Here is a 22,315-nt window from a genome sequence, read left to right as displayed (position 1 = left end):
TTGTGGGTTAAAGAGATTTCAGCACATGCTCTAAGTTGGTACTTGGTAAGGTTTCAATTCATAGTCTTCCACCAGGGAATTTTCACAGGAGGTGCACAATGAGTGCAGCCGATGGTCACTTTAATTAAAAAAATTCAACAGCTTTTTCTTGAATGAATCCTGAGAGGGCATGGAGATTAATGTTTGTGGAAGATTGTTCTTGGAAAATAGGAGTTAACAAAAGAAGCATGCTGGGGTGTATACAATTAGAACTGTTGGTTATAAACTCTATGAGCTAAGTCACTTTTGGTCTTAATGTACTGCTTAGAAATATTTAATTGTTCATTCAAAATTTCATAGAGGTTTTTCTTTGGTTCTGGAGACTGTGCCAACCTAGTGACATGACCAACTTGGAGACACTAGAATCTCATGAGTAATTGTTTATAACGAAACAAGCGATCCGGCATTGAGCTTTCTCAAGGAAAGTAACGTTTTTGGCAATATATATGGGTCCCAGGCAACTATGCCATACTCTAAGTGTGGTCTAACCGATGCCTGGTGCAGTATTTCCTTTAATATTGTTGAAGAGTGATGGAAGTTCTGTTTCATGAACCCAAACATTTTGGATGCCTTGGAGGCTAAGTGTTGACTTTGTACATTCCAATTTAAATGGTTTTGGATGTGAATTCCTAAGTAACAGCATTCTTTAGTGGCTTCAAAAGGGAATTATCAGTGTGTAGTTGGGTACTGATGGACATTGAGTATTACTGATTTGCATGATGTTACATTTCTTTATGTTGAATTTAATTCCTCATAATTTGGGTCATTTGACTTTAGTCCTGTCCTGAGACAATTACTATTTACTCTATTAAAACCTCTCAATTTAAAAAAACCTGTATGATGTCAAACCCTCCAACTTTCTTGGCTCTAATGAAAAAACCCTAGCTTTCCAGGTCTCTTTCTGAATGGTAGTTCTTCATTGCGACTATTATAAAGACAGATAGAAAAGAGTAAGAAGTTGCAATCTAAACTCAGGGTTTAAGTGACAATTTTAAATTTTATGAGTTTCATGCAGAAGGTTTGTGATGTAACCTGAATCCCATATTCTTGTAACTGACTCACAAGAATCCAAATTTATATGGTTTATAATTCTGGCTGAACTTAAACAGGGTGGTTTGAATCACAGTTTCCAAGCTTAAGTGAAACTGCTAATGATAATACTCCAGCTTACAGTGTTTACACAGACTGGCACATAAATGTTTCTCTCTTCTATGGTTTAGAATTATTGCTGAATGCGGTTATCCAAGTGGCGGAGATTTTTGTATCCCAATCAGCAGGATGACCTGAGATCAATTCCAAATAATGGCAGTTTTAAACACATAACAAATTTGTCACTCTGATCATTATCTGAAAAGGATCACAATGAGCAGAATAATCTTTTAGAAAGTAATTAGAGAGGGTAAAAACTTGCCAAGAAATTAAGTGGTTGCTCCTGCTGCCATAAACCTGCATAATATTTTCCATGAATTAACCAGCAGGAGTTAGGAAAAGTGGAGAAAGGAATAGGTATATGATCAAAATATTAATCATTCATTTAAAGTTTCTAGTCAATGTGAAGTCACTATCAAAGAAATGAATCAAATATTTGGTTATATTTTGAGAGCACCATATATAAATAGGGAAGTGATTTGAAATGGCACAACATCCTGCAATAAATGCATGAGTTTCTACACTAAGCACACACAACATGACTTGTTAGCTGGCAGTGAATACTGCAGTATCTGGGTAGATATTAATGATAATAAGTCAATAACCTTAACTGTAAGTCAAAAGTAGTTATTCTAACCATACATAGTTCATTAGGAGTGGCATATTTGTAATGTGTGGAGGTGGCATGGAGAACAATGGCATGGGTGATTCTGGATTCTAGAGCTCTAAATTATGAGGAAACTCATTAAGCTGATATGGTTTTCACTGGAAAAATGATTCAGAGAACAATGACTTTAAAAATGCTCAGAGGCCATAGATGATGTAATTGTCAGTAGGCTATATTGAGTCACAAAATCAGAGGATACAACTTAAAAAAACTAAGAGCTTCACTTAAGAAGACAATAGAAGCTTCTCTCCCCATACAAAATGATAGGTATGTGGAACAGACCCCACAAAAAGAACTTGTGGCTAAAGCAATTAACTAAAATGGAATTGAATAAATATTTGGTTGCAAACAGGATTTGAGGTTAAAGTGAAAGCAAAACACTATGGATGCTTGGAAATCCAAAATAAAAACAAAGTGCTGGAAAACTCAGCAGGTCAGGCAGCATCTGTGGAGTGAGAAACATAGGGCAACATTTTCCCCCCGTTGGGGGATGGGGGGGGTGTGTGGGTGGGGTGGGGAGTGTGGGAGCGGGCATGGGCGGGTGGCCTTCCGATCGGCTCCTCCAGTTGCGGGGGTGCCGCCATTTTACGTGGGCGGGCCAATTAAGGCCCACCCAGCATGACATCTGCCAGGAAGCGCTGTGTGCTCCCTGTGTGGCCGGGGCGGGGGGGGGGGGGGAAATTCCCTCAGCCAGGAGTGCGCTGTTTCACGCATGCACGCTAAAGAGCGCACAGATCTCCCTGAGGCAAAGTGCTGCCTCAGGGAGATCAGCTCCAATTGAAAACTTTAAATAAAGGTAATAAAAAAATTTCCCTGCCCTGTCCCCTCATGTGACAGTGTCACATGAGTTGGGACATGTACATAACTTTTATTGAAACATTTCATAAAAATTTAAATACCCTCATGAAAACTCATCCCGCCCGGGGATGAGGTTTCATGTTTTTTCTGAAGTCCGCCAGGGCTCCCGGCCTGCCAGCCAACCTTAAGGTTGGACGGGCAGGTCCATTAACAACCTTAATTAGTTTTTTAATGGCCTTAAAAGGCCGTTGACAGTTAGGCAGGAACTGAGAATCTAAATTACGCGGGGTGAAGTCGGAACGCACGCCCGACGTACCCCCGCGTCATTTTACACGTTGGCAAGTGGGCCCCGCCCCCGCTCGCCGACCGGAATATGCTGCTCATAGTTAATGTTTCAAGTCGAATATGGCTCTTCTTGAAGAGTCACACTGCTAGATCTGCTGAGCTTTTCCAGCACTTTCTGTTTTTATTATTGAAGTTGATAATTCAAAGAATAAGGGAGATGATCAAATATTTTATAGGACCTAACAGTCCTTTACTACTGGGGCAGTGAAGAAGAAAAACTTGCATTTAAATAGAACGTTTCAGAATTCAGGGCATGCCAAGCTGCTTCAAGGCCAATTATTTTTTTCTGCGGTGTAGTCTGTTGTTTTCTATGCAGCCGATTTGTACGCAGCAAGGTCACAGACACAGCAGGGAGATTAATGACTATGTTTTGGCTGGAAGAACTCATTATCTGCGGAAAAGTGTCATGAGACCTTTTTATGTCCACATAAGCAAGCAGATAGTGCTTCAGTCTAATTTCTCATCTGAAAGATATTGCCACTGACAACCTAGCAACTCCTCAGTAGTACAATGAATTAGGTTATGTATTCAATGCTTGGGGTGGAGCCCCAAGCTGTTTAACCCACAGCTTCCTGACTCAAAGGCAATAGTAATTCAACTGAACCAAGCTGACATTTAAACTGAAGAGGGAAACAAGCCAGGGCTGGATTGTGAAAACGTGTGAAAAGATAAATGTTTTGGAATTTATTTTTAACATTTGGATTATCAGAAAAATTGATGCAGATCTTTAAGAGATAAATGAATGGATATAGTTTATGATTGAACAGATTCTACATTGAAGAAGAGTAGGATTGTTTCAGCAGAATTTTGTTCCATGTCTTATGCTAAATACTCCGGCTCAACTTAGAATAAGAGTGCACTGCACAGTGAAAACTCGAGTAATAGATTTTTAAATTAATAAAAGTTGAATGTGGTACAGAGTTCCAATAGACTGGGGCACAGAGAAATAGGATGCAGCATTGTGCCTATAATTTCTCATATGATAAGCCGCTGATGCTGCATGAAGGCTCTGAGTGGAGGCCATAGGTATCTTCAGAAAGTAAGGGAGAGAAAAATAGAAAATTGAAGGGAGAGTCACGCTTGGTACAGCCTGACATAAGGCAACAATGGCAGGCACCCGGAAGCATGTCTCCTACTGTCGTCCAAGTCAAAAAGGTGCCAGCCTGGGTAAAAATCAGGAAAGGGTGGGAAAAAAATGTTAGAGAATCTTATCTATAATAATTCTTAGGTTTTGTCTGCCTGGATTGTTTTCATTGGTTAGTTTAAGGGCTGCTTCCGCTGGTGAGTTTATTTGGTAGGTACCACTTGGCGTGTGCGGAGAGAAATGGGGCGTGTGAAGGACTGAAGGGCGTGACGTGTATGTAGCTGTCAACATTTGATGGCAGCGGTGGGGAGGGGGGCTGGGGTTGGTGGAGAAATAAAACAGCAGAAGGTAAGGGGAGCCCAAAATCAAAGTTAACCTGGCTGGAGAGTTTGTTTACATGAGTGATGAGGATGGGGATGACAAGCACAGAACGGGGATGACATGGGAGGGATGGAAGGAACAAGGTGGGGATGGAATGTGAGGGATGGGATGGAATGGAAAGGATAGAATGGCATGGGATGGGATGGCATGGGACAGAGGGGGATGAGATGATAGACTTATTTAATACAGCTTATTATTTCAAAAGCTGTTTTTTGTGCTAAAGATTCACTAGATTTTACAAATTTTTTTTTTAGAAAAGCTGTCAGGTGAATTTAAAGAATACATCAGGGTTGATTTTATAGACAAAGAAGACGATAACAGTCGTAATATCCTCCAGATTTCTACACAGTCTAACTCCAATGGGCAGGTCATTACACAAACTTAGACTCAAGGAAGGAGCAGTTATAATGTTGCTATGTAACTTGAATCCTAAACAAAGGCTTTGTCAAAGTACAAGTTTGAGGGTCAGGAAGCAGTTTTCTTCAATGATCGATGCTTAGATTATACCAGGCAGCTTTCAAGGAAATAGAGAGTGTTTATTCGTCAAAAACACTGAGCCCATCAGATGTAAACCTGTCTTTTCAACTCAAGAGAACACAATCCCCAATTAGACTGCTGTAAAATAAACAAATCACAAGGCCAGATTCTTGACAAAATTTGTATTTATATTCCTCAGCCTGTTTTTACACATAGACAGCTTTATTTAGTTTTTTCCTGAGTGAGAAGCCTTGATTCTCTTAAGTCTTTGGTGAAATAATAACTAGAAATCCTGTATTTAAAGAAATACTGTTGCAATAAATATACTAATTTAACTGCAATGTTTTTGTGGGTCTCTGCTAGTTCCTAATATTTCAGTTGCAATATGGAGTCTTAATAAAGATAATATATCTCAAATTGAGCTCTAGGCTTCTTTTGATCATTTGCAGTGCCATTATACTCAATGTTATGCAGACTTTCAGCCCTGTCACAGATCTGACTCCTAACTGAGGGACAGGCTCCATTCCAGTGCAGATGTTTTCAAATTGTATCATGAGAAGTTATGTGACAGTGCCAATGATTTCCTTAAATTGCAAAATGGAAACAAGTGGATTACTATCACTAACAAGAAGCCAATTTTAAAGAAAGCTTCCAATATCTCTGGAAAAATGTAAGCAAATGAAACATGGAAAATACAAAGTTATTAAACTGGGGCTCTTCTGAGCAGGTTAAGGGAAGACCTGATAGAGATCTTCAAATTTATGGAGATACACGGTAGGGAAGACATAAAGAAACTGGTTCCACTTGTGGGTGAAACTAGCACGAGGAGCCATAAATATAAGATTTGAACAGATTAAAGGAAGAATTTATAAGGAATATCTTACAGATTGGTGAGAATGTTGAACTTGCTGTCACATGGAGTGGTTGAACCAAATAGCATTGATATGCTAAGGAAGACGTTTCATACACACATAAAGAAGAAGAAAAGAGAGGAGTATGGCAGCAGGGTGGGGAAAGGTAATTAGAATGGGAGGAGGCTTGTGCGGAGTACAAAACTGGTGTAGATCAGTTGGACAGTATGGCCACATTCTAGTTGCTATAGATTCTATTCTAACTCCATGTAATAATCAATGTCAATCACAATGTTAATGTTTTGATTCATCTTTAAAGCTCTGAAGTCATATGGACTTTAAACTTTAACTCAGTTTCTCCTGCCACAGATGCTGCCAGACCTGCTGAGTTTTTTTGGGCATTTCCTGTTTTTATTTCAGATTTCCAGCATCCTCAGTATTTTGCTTTTATTTTTATGTCAATCGCTGCATTTGATTATGAAACATCCTGCTTTTTACAAAAAATCTCCAAATTCTGAAGGAAAAGGAGTGAAACAACATCATTTTGTATGCTTTTTTTCCACTAATGCTTGGACTCCAATTTTCAGGCTGTGCCAGACACCAGCAGACATTGTGCAGAATTTTAAGTTCCTCCGCTAGTGAGTTTGCAAACCGGAAAAGGAGGTCCATAAAATTCCTCAGATGGCCTTTCCACTGGGCTTCCAACCACCCCAGCCTCTCTGCAATTTTATGATGGTACTGGTGAGGTTTATTAATAATCACTTAAGGGCCATTTCCTGCCCAGCCTCAATTTTCAGCCTGGCAGGAGGAGTTCAGGGAGACGCGGAAAGGGGGAAACCCAGAAGATACGCTATTCACACCTCGGATGGGAAGGGGAAAGGGGGAAAGGGGGGTTGGGGGTGGGGTGGGGGGGAGGGGGTGGGGGGGTGGGTTGCCTCTATAAACATCCTTCTTTTTAATGTCAGACTCCCCCCCCCACCCCAGCAACAAGGTCTGCCTCTGTGCATGCTCCCACTCTTCTGGCCTCTCCACCAACACCCCCTTGTCCCCTCTGTCCCCCACCCCCAGGGCCTCACCTCCCCATCCTGATACCCCCACACTTACATTGTTCTGAACATCCAGGACTTAGATTCTGGGACCTGCTTGCAATACCAGTCCTGTCCACTGACGCTGGGACTAGAGAGCTGCTGGCCAATCAGATACAGCTGGCAGCTCTTCGAGGCAGGACTGCCTTCTGAGCAAGGGGCAGAAGTCCCATCTCCAGCCAATTAATGCTTCTTGAAACCTTAAATGGCTGCGTGGCTGCCAGTATCACCAGTGATATGTTCCCCATCTACTCTTCGGGTGATGAGGTGGGAAACCCCGCCATCCTAAAAATCTTGGCTATTATTTATTTTCTTTCATATCTGTCACTCTAACTGATCCGAAGCAAGCAGGACCACCTGGATTAGCGTTGTTTTATTGGCATTAATAAATTGTTGGCAGGAACGGAGTGTTTTAGAGATATCAATATAGAAGTCTTCAAAGTTGAGAGTGTAATTAAAAAGGGCAACTAAGATTCTGGGTTTTATTCTTAGCGACAGTGAAAATGAAAGCAAGGAGGTGATATTGAACTTGTACAAAATATTAGTTAGGCTACAGTTGCAGTGTGGGCATGTAGTTCTGGCACCTTATTACACAAAAGCTATTAGAGCCATGAAATGTGTGTGGTGAATAGTTGGAACAATATAGGAATGGGATATTATAGTCATGAAGAAAGACTTCAGAAAATATGTTTTTCCTCACAGGAACAAAAAAGGTTAAGGCAGCATTGAATAGATATTTGGTTAAGGCAGCATTGACTAGATGTTTGCAAGTTAAGGTTATGAGAGAAACAATAATGAAAGATTATTTCCAATTAGTAATTTGGTAATAAGGAGACTTAGACTCAAGGTTCATGCTGGAATAATGAAAGGGAGATTTAAGTGATACACAAATATATTAGAATGTGGCAAAACTTTCCATAAGTAGCTATTGAAAAGGAAGTGTACAAAAAGTTATGGGGAAAAAGCTGGGGCCAGTTAGTGCAGTTGGCTATGTGGCTAGCGTATAGTTCAGAATTATACAATCAGTATGGGTTTGATTCCTGTTCTGGCTGAGGTAGACTTGGGACCTGCCTCAGAGTGAAAGGCAATGGCAAAAGCTGCCAAGAAAACAGTTCAGGATGAAGCATCAGCAGACAATGAGCCTTTGGGGAGAGCACACATGAATGAATGGGGAGAAAAGGAGGAAAATGCAAACATAGTAAGTAACGCCAATGGAAAAGTTAATACTGATACAGCCTTGATGAGTCAAATCGTCTCCTAATTTCTGTGATTCACTTTTTAGACCTTGGATTGAATTCAGCTTGGATTGATGAGATGATTTTCCTTTACAGCTGCTGTAAAGGTCCATGTGAAATAATTTGGGACGGTCTTAATCTGATTTCTAGCAGGCAGGGGTTCACAGCACAAACCTGACACAGAGGGGCAGCAGGGCAGTTATCACAATAAAAGGTTGCTTTTCCAACGTGGGAGTTAGGACACATTGATGGGTCGGTAGAAAATGAACCTCAACTAACCAAAGTTTAACAAATGGCGATTGGTCAACTCCTTCAATTTTCAGGTCTTTAAAGCCCAAGCTGGGCGTTATCTAATCAGCAGTTCCTAATTTATCTTGTTATCTCTTTTATTCTTTTGAATCTGGTCTATGGGCCTTCACTTGATGCAATTCAAGTGTTCCAATCTCCAGCAATAACATCCCTCACTTTGCAGACACAGCTGGATACAGGATACAACACAACCACTTAAAAAATGCATAATTATAAAAAAGTTAGAAAAAACTGTAAATATTTCATTCAGAATATTTAAGTGGAATCTAAAACATGTTTTTTCTTTAACAATAAAACCGTTTCACATTCCAATTCCTAATTTTGTCATTAGCTCAAAGTTGGTGCCATCCTTGAATTCCGAATCCCTTCACAATAATTAGAAGGAATTCTTGCTCCTGTGTTTTTCTCCCATTTCCTAAGCTTTCGTGTATTCTCTCTCTACTCTTCTAACGCGGTTAAACTCCAATCTTTGCAATTCACCCAGCCTTCTCCTTATGGAACTTATTGTATCATTTAACTCGTACTCGTCCTGAATGTCAGTGAGATGATGCCCAATCAAACTCATCCTCTCCCCATATGTTTTTGCTTTCGATGTTAATGCGAGAAATGTCATTATTTACCCATCAGAACATCAGAAACAAAAAGATGTTGTTTATTCGTGAAACTACTGAAATTTCTTGACAGTCACATATCCACACATCAAAATAGTGGATCACTATTATCAGAATGAGACACTGGAAAATCTCGCTTGGGAGGTGGGTTAACACAGACGTCGGGACATAGCTGGGCACCGCACCCGTGGTGCAAATGCCTTGACATTACAGATTGCTCCTTCCGCAAAACACTGAGGGTCTCACATGATTCCACATTATCGCTTTATGTCTGTGTCAACGTGACTGCCGCTCTCCCAATTATATACGGATCATTTCCTGACATCAAAAAACGTCTTTACCTTCTTACCATCTGAATGAACCAAATCTACAATCCAGGTTGTGAAGTTTTCTAGCAGAAACGACCCTGTGGAACTTTTCAGCCGCTGTCGCGTTGAAAAATTAAATTAAAAAGAAGTTTGAAAATTGATTCTGTTGTTTCAACAGATCCTGAGAATGACCGTGTGTCCAGTTCAGATAGATTGAGGACAGGTCTCATCACAATAAATGTACACGCTGCACAATCCGTCATTTTAAAGAAGTTTGACTTACTTTAGAGTACAGGGCACAACCAAAACACTCGCTCGGGAAGGATTTTTCGGATCCTTTCGCTTGGATTTCTGGTTTCTTCCGCTGGTTCCGGAAGCGAAAGTTTAAAAAACTTATCAGCTGGAGGTTCAACAAAGTAAACCAGCCACCTGGGGGCGGAACTGTCTCCAGTCCATTCTTGGCATAATCCCCAACAACCCTCCAGTCTGGGAAATAGCTGAGCCACGCAGCTCACCAAACCTCCAGATTTGATTCTTCAATCTGTGCTAGTCGATGCAGTCCAGACTAATGGGTTCAATTAGTCAGGAGTTCTCACTAGTGCTGGAGAATGTCTCTTATCTGGTGAGGACAGGTAGTCCTGGGCTGTGATGTGTGTCCCCACCCCTCGATTGAATATATTCAGGTTATAACCTGCTGACAGACATGAACAAAGTTTGAAGTGCTAGAATGCACAAGTGTATGGTCCAAGAGCTGGAAAATGGCATTAGGATTTTATCGGCCGGCACAGATGGGATGGCTGAATGGCATCCTTCTTTGTCGTAAATTTTCTATGAACAGTAGGTAAGGGTGTGACCAGCACTCATGAAACTACCGTAACAAGGAGTGAACACGATAAGTGGAGAGGAAAGAATTGGGTTACAAAAACAAAACTCAGCAGGTCTGGCAGCATCTGCGGAGAGGAGCACAGTTAACGTTTTGAGTCTGAATGACCCTTCAACAGAACTAAGTAAAAATAAAAAAGAGGTGAAATATAAGCTGGTTTAAAGGTGGGGGGGGGGGGGGTAGAGCTGGATAGAGGGCCAGTGATAGGTGGAGATAACCAAAAGATGTCACAGACAAAAGGACAAAGAGGTGTTGAAGGTGGTGATATTATCTGAGGAATGTGCTAATTAAGGGTAGAAAGCAGGACAAGCAAGGTACAGATAGCCCTAGTGGGGGTGGGGTGGGGTGAAGGAATCAAAAAAGGCTAAAAGGTAGAGTTAAACTATGGATGGAAATACATTTAAAAATAATGGAAGTAGGTTGGAAAAGAAAAATCTATATAAATTATTGGGAAAAAGGGGTGGGGGGGGGGGGGAGAATCGGAAAGGGGGTGGGGATGGAGGAGAGAGTTCATGATCTAAAATTGTTGAACTCAATATTCAGTCCGGAAACCCTTAATTAGCACGTACCTCAGATAATATCACCACCTTCAACACCTCTTTGTCCTTTTGTCTGTGACATCTTTTGGTTATCTCCACCTATCACTGGCCCTCTATCCAGCTCTACCCCCCCCCCCCACCCTTTAAACCAGCTTATATTTCACCTCTTCTTTATTTTTACTTAGTTCTGTTGAAGGGTCATTCAGACTCAAAACGTTAACTGTGCTTCTCTCCGCAGATGCTGCCAGACCTGCTGAGTTTTTCCAGGTATGTTTGTTTTTGTTTTGGAATTCCAGCATCCGCAGTTTTTTTGCTTTTATCAAAGAATTGGGTTAGATGCAACTAAAGCACAAACAATCAGAACATTGCCACCTGTGGGAGAAAGTGCTTCTTGCAGGGCAAACCACAGGCCCAGAAAGTGAATGTAGATTTTACAGATTTTGAAAATGGTACCTTTGAAAGGAGTTATCAGTTGAGGTTCTACAGTCAACCTGAATTTGATCCATATATAGCACAGAAACAAGCCATTTGACCCAACTAATTTGTGCTAGTATTTATACTCCACACCAATGTCTTCCTATTCCAACTCTATCTCAATATTTCAGTATACCTTTCTATTCCCTTTTCTCTATTTCCCTTTTGAAAGCATCTACGTCATTTGCCTCCACCACTTCTTGTGATAGAGACATTCTAATCACTGTTGGAAAAATTTCTCCTATTTCCTGATTAAATTTATTCGTAACTAAATCGAATTTGCAGAACTTGAATATTAACAGTCATTTGGTTGTACAGAACTTGAGTATTACTGAAAAAATTTTATGTCAAAGCTTTTCATCTTGCACTCATCAGGACATTTCGCAAGAATACAAATCCAAGGGAGACAACAAATTTATATTGTATGAGAAAAAAGTGCTGATTGGTTGACAAGTGGACTCTGATTGGTGGAGGCTTTGCCATGGAGCATGCAACAGTTGATGGCGACTGACAATTAACTGCCAAGCATAGCTTGAAATTTAAACCAGGCAGATTGACTCTGATTGGTCAAGGCATTGCCCTGAAGAATGAACCAACAAATGGCTGTCACTTATTTTGTTTAGCTGAAACAGGTGCAATGTGTGTACATGTTCTTTTTGTCTGCAAAAAACCAGGCCCTGTGTATTAATGTATAATATGTAGCTTCCAGTACATGCAAATGCGCCAAACTGCGAGCCTGGCTGACAATCTTAAATTGGTTGTCAGCATAATTCTTAGCACACTGAGAATTATTTAGCAAATGTTGTCCAATCACGGAATCACATCTGATGTTGGACACAGTGTTTTGAGTTTTGCAAGGACGGGCTGGTTGGGTACGATCTGTACCTTGCCCATTGCGAATAGCAGAAGACATCATGCTGTTTGATACAATTCACGACTTTGGGATGGATGGCCTACATACTTAGCATCACACTGATACTGAAATTCATATACACATTACTCATTTGTGTGCTAGGCAGAGTCCATTTGCCAAACAATCAGCACTCTCTTCTCATACAGTATAAATTTGTTGTCTCCCTTGGATTTGTATTCTTGTGAAATGTCCTGATGAGTGCAAGGTGAAAAGCTTTGACAAAAATGTCTCTTTTATTCAGCAATACTTAACTCGAATATTGGTGAAGAGACATGTTGTGAAGCTTTTTGTATTGTATTCATGAGGACAAACTCAAGAATGCCAAATTTCAAACAATCTCAATAGTTTATAGAGAAGGGTGCTGATTTGTTGGCAAGTCAACTCTGATTGGCCACCACTATGTCATGGAGAAAGCAACAGGGTACTATAGGTCCCAAGCTCCCAAATAATTTTTTTAAAGGTGCAAGGCTTGGACATGCCCCTTTTGTTTGCAGAGAATAGGTCCCTGCATATGGATGTATGTCACTTCTAGCAAGTGTAAATAAGCCATAATACAAGCTTGACTGATTAACTTAAGATTGGTTAATTAGAGCCATTAGAGGACTCAGGATTGTTCAGCAAGTGCTGCCCAAGTGCAGAATCATATCTTAAGAGCAGGTGTTTTGTTTTGGGTTTTGCAAGTGCGGGCTGGTTGAGTATGTTCTGTATTCTGTTTATTACGAACAACTGAAGCAACATGTTGATTTGATCAGGCGTCGCAGGGAGATATGATCTATGTCACTGGCATCAAACCTGGCATAATCCTTTGCATAAAGTAGATGGGAAGAGTGGGTGTCCATGTCCTGTGTATGTGGAGGGGGTGCTGCTGTGTTGCCTTCGATACTTCGAAAAATGTTTGAAAAGGCCTCAGGAACAGGAGGTCATTTGCACACCATGGTTAAGTGATGTATCATTGTTGGCGGACAATGATGTAGAACAACAGTGGGAAATATTTATAACGGTGTTCAACAGAGTGTAGGAAAAATATATTCTGCTAAAAGAACAAACTGAACACTAATGAGACTCCATGGATAAATAAAGCCTTAAGGGAACGATTGGGGCTCAGGAAAGACATACACAAATATACCAGAGGAGTGTACAAAGAGAGAGAAAATGAGGTGATTAGGAGGTAAGTCAAAAAATCAATTGGGAAGGTAAAAAGGAACTATGAAATTAAATGATCAAGGGACATAAAACATTATAGCAAAATATTTTAGACACATCAATAAAAAAGGAAGGCTGGGATGGGAATAGGGCCATGAAGGGGTAGACAAGATAATGCCACAGGTAACAATAGAAAAGTGGCAGAAATATTAGATAATTATTTCACTTTGGTATTCACTGGGGGAAGGGAGCATGTGGACATGACACTGGATGAGGAGATGATAATGAAATGAGTAATAATTGCCTTTAAAATAAAAAAAGGATATATTGAATAAATTAATCAAACTCAAAGCAGGTAAACTGCTGGTCTGGAGCGATTGCACCCATACATTTAAAAAAAATATAGGCAAGAGTCAGCAATGGCAGTACTACACTTATTTAATAACTCATTAAAAAAGGTGTAGTGTCAGTGGACTAGTGGATAGCTAACATAATACCTGTACTTGAGAAGGGGCATAGAACACATCCAGGGAATTATAGACTAGTTGACTTAAAATAGGTGGTATGAAAAATACTGTAATGAAATCCCTTCTAAAGGAGAGAATAGAATATGTAGAAATGAAAAATATAATAATGATGTCAGCATGGATTTCAAAAAGGAAGATCTTGCTTGACCAGCCTTACTGCATTTTTTGAGCTGACAGAGAGTAGACAATGGTAATACAGTATAAGTGGTTTATCTGGATTTTCAAAAGCCTGCAATAATGTGCCCACAATAAATTAATGAAAAAGGTCATATAACATGGAGTCAGGGACACCTGGCAGAATGATTTGTTAGCTGGCTTCAAGACAGAAAGCAGAGTAGGAGTAAAGGGTACTTATTCACGGTGCCAGAGGATGTTAACTAGTATTCCACAAGGATCAGTGCTGAGACCACTGGTGTTCACAAATCACATTATTTTGATTTTGGAATCAAAAGCACAATTTCTAACTTTGTAGATGGCACCAAATTGGAGTCAATACTGAGGAGGTCTGCAACAAATTACAGATGGACTCTTGCAAAATGGGCAAATAATTGGCAAATGAAGCTCAACAAAGATAAATGTGAGGTCGTACATTTTGGTAGGAAGAATAGGGAGGTCATTTATTGAAGTAAGCCCTCGTTTAATGATGCCCTGTCTAATATTGTTCAGTCATTCAGTTAATGGGGCCTGTATTCTCATTTAGTGTTGTGAGATTTGTTTTAAAGTCGTTTGGTACCGGTAGAGCCCCCTGATCTGATTGGTGCCATTTTGGAGTGGCCTCTCCTCGTCCCTAGCTCACCCTCTTGCTACTGACCTTCCGACTTGCATCCCCTGTTGCTCCATAACTCAGCCTCTCGCCAATCTCCCACTCACTGCTTCCCTCTCCTGAACCTGCGTTCCCATTCAAGGTCCAGGTCCAGATCCGATCCAAAGCCGGAGCTCTGGGGTTGTGGAAGTACAGGTCCCAACAGTGCAGGAGCGCCCAGCTGAGGCTGTATAATCAAAGTGTTTTTTAAAAATGCATACAATAGTACGTGAAACCAGAAACGAGTTTACTCATGCACTATCATCGCTGTCTGCTGCATACATTTCCACCACTCCTCACTGCAGTCACGCCCCAGAGTCCTAGCGCCATCCCATCTACTTATTTCCAGGGTCACAACTCGGAAACACAAGCCCAGTGCAAAGCATCTTCCTCCTTTTGATAATTGAGGCTAAATCCGCGATGGAATTTTAAAAAAGTGATTTAAAACAAACACTTAAGTTAAAGCTACTGCTCTTGCCTCTCGTCACTCATCTCCACAGCCCTCGCTCACACAGCCCCAGCTTGGCACTTCTGCATTGTCAGGACCCCGTGCGCTGACTTTTGATCAGATTTCGATCTGGACCTTGAATGGGAACGCAGGTCGAGGAGAGGAAAGCAGCGGGAGTTGGGGAATGGGAGGTTCGGCGAGAGGATGGTTTAGGAAGCGACAAAGTCCACAAGTCAAAAGGCCGGCGAGAAGAAGGGTCCCCAGCAACCAGAAGGGTTGGGTGACGAGCGGGTGGTTAGGGAAACAGGATTAGTGGTGAGCAGGTTCGGCAGTGAGCAGGAGGTACTGTAAGTAGAAAGTTACCATATTTCTTTTATATTTTAAAATTTATTTTATTTGAAAAGTTATTTCATTTAACAATACAGGAATTTAGCAAAGTAAGCATTTCAACTTACAGGATATAACATTTTAACTTTTTTCTGATGAGGGAGGACCTACAAAATCTAACTACAGCTTTAACATTGGTTTTAATGGGAAAATATGATTTGCTTAAAGCCGTTTCACTTAAAGTTGTGATTTTCAAGGAACTCAACAACTTTAAACGAGGACTCCCTGTATTTGGACGGTACAAATCAAGGTAGGATAGAGAAACAAAGGGATGTTGGAGTGCAAATAGACTGATCACTAAAAGTTGCCCCACAGTTTAGCAAGGCCAAAGGAAAAGCAAACCAAGCATTAGGGTTTATTTTCAGAGGGGCAGGATTAAAAAGTAGTGAAGTACTGATTAACCAGTGTAGAATCTTGGTTAGACCACACTTAGAGTACTTGTATTGCATGCAGTTCTGGTCGCCATATTATGAAAAAGATACAGAGGTATTGGGGAGGATGCAAAGAAGATTTTCAAGGATGATACCTGAAATGTGAGGTATACATCTCAGGAAAGGATGAACAGGCTGGGTCTCTTTTCTCTTAAAAAAGAAAGCTGAGGAATGACCTAATGGAGGTCTATAAAATTATGAAAGATTTCGATAAAGTGGATACAGAGAATGTTTCCACTTCTGGGGAAGAACATAACCAGATGCTAACAATATAAAAGTCACCAAGAAATCCAATAGAGAATTCAGAAGAAACTTCTTTACCCAAAGAGTGGCGAGAATGTGGAACTTGCTACCATTGGGAGTGGTTGAAGTAAATAGTATAGATGCATTTAAGAGCAGGCTAGACAAGCATATGGGAGAAGACTATAGAGAGTTACTCTGATAACCTTAGATGAAAAATATGGGAGGCTCGAGTGCAGCATAAATGCTGGCATGGACAGATTAGATCGATGGCCTGTTCCTATGCTACATATCCTATATAATCCTACTAATAATTATACAAAGTGCAGCATGTAATTATACAAAGATATTTAATTGTGACAGGATTTTCTATTCTTCTCATGTCTGCTATGCATGTATATGAGAGACTGAGGCTGGGCTGATTACAGTTAGCTGCTTTTTTTCCTTCTAGTTTAGCAAAACTTCAGCAATCTTGGTTGATAGCAGCAATAAAGTGAGTTTAAGGGAGACTGGAGAGAAGTCAGCAGCCTCACAACTACAACTTAGACTTGCAGAGAAGGAAAAATAGGAAAATCCAGCAAACAGATGGACATGAAGTGGAGCAGCTAGCCATCTTTGTGAATGTGAGGCACAGTGTGAAAGAGGAGGTGACATAACTAAGGAGTGAGTACAAAGACAGACACAGAAGTCCAAGATTAAGCATGAATCATCACATCTTGGCATTCAGGATTCGAAACAGCACCAGAGTGGTAACTAATAATCACTGCCATTTTCAAAGTTTAACAATTTTTCTCAATTTAATGGTTTGAAAGACATAAGGATATTTGTTTGAATACCCAAACATTGCTTGGGATAATCAAAAGATCTTTACTTGTTAACAAAATAATGTGTGCGATTCAATTTACTTAATGTCTTTGTTTTTGTTTTTCTTCCCTATCTTGAATCCAGACTAATATGTCATTGGTTGGCAGGCTTAGAAATAAATCTGATCTATCCCCTGGTTGATTCAGTTGAAGGCAAATTATAACAGCACCAGCAGGATGCTTCTTATGAGAAGTAACATGCTCCCAGACCTCTGCCGTTGCGTACTCATTACAGATGTGAACCACATCACAACACAGTGAGATTTACTGTTTTGTTTTTAAGAGGTTGAAGGCTGTTTAAAACACCTTTATAACATGGATAAATACATGAGCAGATATTTTCAGATCCTCAACCTTCGTATATTAGTATCTGAGCGTGAAAAGACCAGCACTTTCAGGATATTAATTCTCATCACATGGCCTACATTCCAAGTCCAGTACAACATGATCAATGTGTGGTGCATAAGATTTAACATGCTCAATATGCAAGATGTTTGTCCACCATGGCATTTCATGGAGAGTTTCTAATAAATTCTTAATCCTTAATGCCACTGACTCTGCCCAAGCTTGCCATTCTGGATGAGTAAATGTCCTCTTTTCATAACTTGTCCCATAGTTTTTTCCAACTTCTGACCTCTTTACTGGCCCCTTGCACCTCGAGCTGAGCATGCTTTCTTCAGTAGCACCCTTTTTAAATGAACATGTGAATGCTGGAGTTGTAGAATCATAGCTGCTCCTAGCCCTCTCAGTCCATGAGGCTGGAAACATTGTTAAACTGTGTTGCTGTTCTTTACAAGGACCTCCATCAAGATTCTTCCTGTCCAAGGGTGCATGTTGGTTCTCAGCATGCAGGTTGATATTATGATGAATGTGGAAAATTCCTCCTCTATCCTCTCTCAACAATTGGCATGCTACAGGCCATCCCTCTTCTGAACTTGGAATTAGTCCCAAATTCACTCGGTCTGCCAGGTTGCGTAGAGGGAGCTGCAAAATTAAAAGGAGTTTAATTATGGATTTATAACCAAGGAAAATTTCAAACATCTCATTATATATGAAAATTAGAATCAAAATGAAGATCTTCATCAAGGCGCTCTAACTTATCTTACAGTAACAGGCTTGGGAGCCAAAGATACCTGGGAACAAGTTGCTTTTCTATTTTTATGGGTTCAGGAGACCACTAAGTGGTCTGCTACAAAAAATAAGAGGTATATATGTGGCCTCTGGTTAATTGCTGTGATCAGTTTTGGGGCCATAAAAATCTTTGAATTGACTGCCTAACATTATACAGTTGCAGAACTGTATACTTGCTGAAATTATGGTACTAACAATCTGATGGTGGCTTCTGAGCGATGGGCAGAATTTCATTGGGGGGCAGACTGCTTGTCCACCCAGGAGTAAAGTTGGCCAGAAGATGACTCACTCAGCGCTAGCCCACCCCACAGCCAAAACGCGCTGCGGCTGGGCTAAATTGGCTAACAATGGTGTTATGAAACGGCAGGTGGTATGTGCCAGGCTGACCAAATCCACAATGGAAACTTGATACGCTATCACAATGATTTAGCAATTTGTATTTATTATGAGATTTCTGCATTGAATTCAGAAGTGATGAGTCCACTAACATCTTTAGAGATTTTAAAAATTAAATTAAAACAATAACAAAAGAAAACAATAAAACACATACACATGACTACAATTACATGGTTACTTAATATAAACGATTCCCAAAATTCCTAGTTAACCAGACTTCCAAAAACACACTCCCTTTAAGTCAACAGTCCAAAATAGATTTCAAACTTATATAGACAAATCAGCTACCACAAGTACCCACTCGACAATGGAATTCCAAAGGCTTTTAACAAACTTTGGTTACTGGCACAGCAGACTAAATGGCTAAAGGCTTTCCCCAAAGTCTGTTTCACACGGTGCAGCTTTCAGTTATTACACGGCAACCCCACACACAGCTTTCCATCCTTCTTTAAATATATTTCTTCCTCTTTAATCTGTAAATCCTATTGTTCCAACATGTCTTTGGAATTTACTTTTCACATAATATAAAAAATTTTTATGTTGTCATTGTGGCCAGCACTTTTGGGAAAAATCAACCTAGTAACCTGCCTTATTTACCATGTCCTTGAAAGCCAAACACCTCTCCACTATCTTAAAATGCAAATTTCATTAAAAAAAAAAATTCATTCATGGGATGTGGGCGTCACTGGTTAGGCCAGCATTTATTGTCCATCTCTAATTGCCCTGTTCAGAGGGCATTTAAGAGTCAACCACATAGATGTGGATCTGGAGTCACATGTAGGCCAGACCAGGTAAGGACGGCAGATTTCCTTCCCTAAAGGACATTAGTGAACCAGATGGGTTTTTACAACAATCGACAATGGTTTCATGGGGCTGAATTTTGCCCTTGACGGATGGGCGGGCGGGCAGCCAATCGCCGCCGCCGAAATGGGCCGCGCCGCCATTTTGTGCGGGCGGGCCTTAGTGACATCCGCCAGGAAGCGCTATGCCCTTCCTGTGCAGGCGGCAGGGGGGTGGTGGTTTCCCCCAAGGCGAGAGTGTACTCTTTCGCGCGTGCGCGTGAAAGAGCGCTCATCTCCCTGAGGCAAAATGCTGCCTCAGGGAGATCGCTGAAAGGTTTTCAAACTTTAAAAATAGAAAAATAAAAAGATCATTAACATGTCCCCCTCATGTGACAATGTCACACAAGATGGGACATGTTAATAAATTGCACAAAAACTTTAATAAACTTTTTAAAAACCGACATGAAACCTCATCCCGCCGGTGGATGAGGTTTCATGTTTTCTCTATTTGCAGCCAGGGCTCCTGGCCTGCCCGCCAGCCTTAAGGTTGGACGGGCAGGGCCTTTAATTGTTTTAATTATCCTGTCAATGGCCTCAATTGGATAATTGATGTCATCCTGCATCGGTGAGCGGGCCCCGCCCCCTTCTTGCCGACGGAAAAATTCAGCCCATGGTCATCATTAGACTTTTAATTTCAGATTTTTATTGAATTCAAATTCCACCATCTACCATGGTGGGATTTGAACCCGCCATTGCTCTAGGTGTCTGGATTACTAGTCCAGCGACATTGCCTCCCCGGAAACCCTACCTGCTGAGACTTTACCCTAGTTCACTCATTAGCATTTCACATGCCCTTTTACACCTAACTCTTTTGATAATTTCAACCTTGCAGTCTATTCGTCTCTAATTTAATTAAATCAGCCACACAGACAGAACCATCCAAACACACACACACAAACATAAGCCTACTTCACAATACCCCATAATAATATTATGAAAATATGATAGTTCTGTGACAGGGGGACTTTCGTCCCTCACTTGGGAGGAAGCCCTGTCCTTGGGAGCTGGCAGCGAATCTGATTGACTGGAAGCTCCATCACTCCTGACAGCACCACAGCTCAGTACTGGTGCTTGCTGGGACTGCAGGATGAAGGCTGAAGATCATAGCTGCTCTGAGAAGGTAAGTCCCAGGGTTTTAGAGTGGGGAGGAATCCCGGAGCCCAGGGAGTGGGGCGGGGGATGCAGAAAGAGTGGTGACATATTGGGGTGGTGCCCGTGATGTGCACAGGGAGCCCCCTAAATGAGGTGCCCCCCTTCCTTCCCTCCTTTGTTCATGTTCTTGAAAAACGGCCTGCCCACACCCATTCGATTGCCCATGCCAACTGTATTATGGCATGGGCAGCATATTATTCAGGTCAATAGCCTTGCTAACAAGCCTAATTGACCTTTAATTATTAATTTGAATATGGTGGACTGCCGATTTCGGCGCCCACCCACCTTGCATATTACAGGGGTGAGCCTGGGCATGGGCAGGAAGGCAGTGGGCTAGCCACCTGACCTATTTTACATGCCTCCTGCCAAAAACCCAGTGGGGGCCTGTAAAATGCAGATTGATGGATGCAATTGCATAAGCATAGCCTGGAAGTCAACTCAATGGTTCAGAAACTGCCATCGCAACTCAATTGGAATAAATCATTTTGACTTCAGAGTTTTGCATCTTCAAGCTGTGCAGCAGGCATGATGTGCATCTGCATAATGCAATCTCAATGGTATTTAAAGGGATAATTCACAGATGGAAATTGGAGGTGTTCATGATGGTTGGTGCACATAGAGCACCCAGATTTAATGATGTATCACTAGAATGCTGTTAGAATGTCAGGATCAGGAAGGATATACTTTTCCCAGTAACAGAAAGAAGAAACCTGCAGCTCACTTAAAAACAGTGATTGGAGATGGCTGAAGAGGCGAGCAGCAAGAGCATTTTTCCCAGCCTTGGATGCTGTGTAGGAAGTGGTTTAGTGACCTAACCAGGTCAGGAATAGTAAGTACATTTGCTGCTTGAACTCCCCTACCCTGCTCCTGACCTCACAGCCTCCAAACCCTTTTTCATGGTCTTGCTAAGATGTTCTCCACATCCACTCAAACTTTCTGCAACACCCAGCATGCACTTTCTATGGAGCTTATCACCATCCCATTTATTCAACCATCATTGTCACTCACCCCAATCCTTATGCACTGTGACACACCTGTCTTAGAGTCACCCTCACTGAATACACCACATTTGTCAGATGTTTATCTGACCTTCATTCAATAACAGCTCTGTTTTTCCACCTCAGGTAGGGGAAGGGGGCACAAATGCAAGGGGGAGGGATGAGACTGGAGGTGGGCTACCATGTATACACAGACGCAAAGGAGGTGGCCTGAAAATAAGTAGCACGTTGTTATGATCCCCGTACAGACCGATAACTTTTAGAAAGCTATTCTAATTTCCAGTGACTGACTGGGAGGACCACACAACAAGATTTCAAGTTTTAAGCCTTTTACTATCGTGGAGGAACCCGTTTTTGAAAAAATTGAAGGACAATGAATTTTGGACGTTGTTTCTCCTGAGTTATTTTTATAAGTTTGTAAGATTAATTCAGGGCTGTGAATATGCTATTCTTCAAGAAACCACGGGTCAACAGAGATGTCCAGTGGGAATACTTGGAGAGGGAAGAGTTACTTTGTATATCTAAATTAACAAAGAACTGCTGTTGCCAGGCTAAAGACTCTTGCTGATTGGGTAAAAAAACCTGGCCTAAGAGAAGTATTCTTTGAACATCTTAGTCTTTAAAGCTCTCAGTCAGAGTGAGTGGGTGTGCCTTAGAAGCAAGCTGCAAGAAAAAGACTCTCTCTTTCCCTCTCTCTGCCCCACTTTTGTGTTGAACTTCCCTCAAAAATGTCTCAAGAGAACTCAACTGTGTTTTTGAAAGTCTGCAAAGTTGTGATAAATAAGAGTCATCAAGGACGGTTTCACC

At 41.1% G+C, this 22,315-nt stretch overlaps 2 protein-coding genes across 7 annotated transcripts in view; both read right to left on the bottom strand.

Moving 5' to 3' along the window:
- sytl4 (synaptotagmin-like 4) overlaps nucleotides 1-9,942 on the bottom strand; it is a 99,834-nt gene extending 89,892 nt beyond the window's left edge. For all 4 annotated transcript variants that reach the window (XM_078547191.1, XM_078547193.1, XM_078547192.1 and 1 more), the window contains exon 1: nucleotides 9,623-9,942. The gene's annotated coding sequence lies outside the window, so the exon portion shown is untranslated. The remainder of the gene's footprint in view (nucleotides 1-9,622) is intronic.
- Nucleotides 9,943-16,895: 6,953 nt separating this feature from the next.
- tyw2 (tRNA wybutosine-synthesizing protein 2) overlaps nucleotides 16,896-22,315 on the bottom strand; it is a 32,950-nt gene continuing 27,530 nt past the window's right edge. For all 3 annotated transcript variants that reach the window (XM_078547172.1, XM_078547171.1, XM_078547174.1), the window contains exon 8: nucleotides 16,896-17,973. In XM_078547172.1, coding sequence (XP_078403298.1) covers nucleotides 17,392-17,973 — 582 coding nt within the window. In that variant the 3' untranslated portion in view covers nucleotides 16,896-17,391. The remainder of the gene's footprint in view (nucleotides 17,974-22,315) is intronic.

Source organism: Cetorhinus maximus, chromosome 8, assembly GCF_964194155.1.
Source record: "Cetorhinus maximus chromosome 8, sCetMax3.hap1.1, whole genome shotgun sequence".
NCBI lineage: Eukaryota > Metazoa > Chordata > Chondrichthyes > Lamniformes > Cetorhinidae > Cetorhinus > Cetorhinus maximus.
This window is presented reverse-complemented; position numbering and strand designations above follow the sequence as displayed.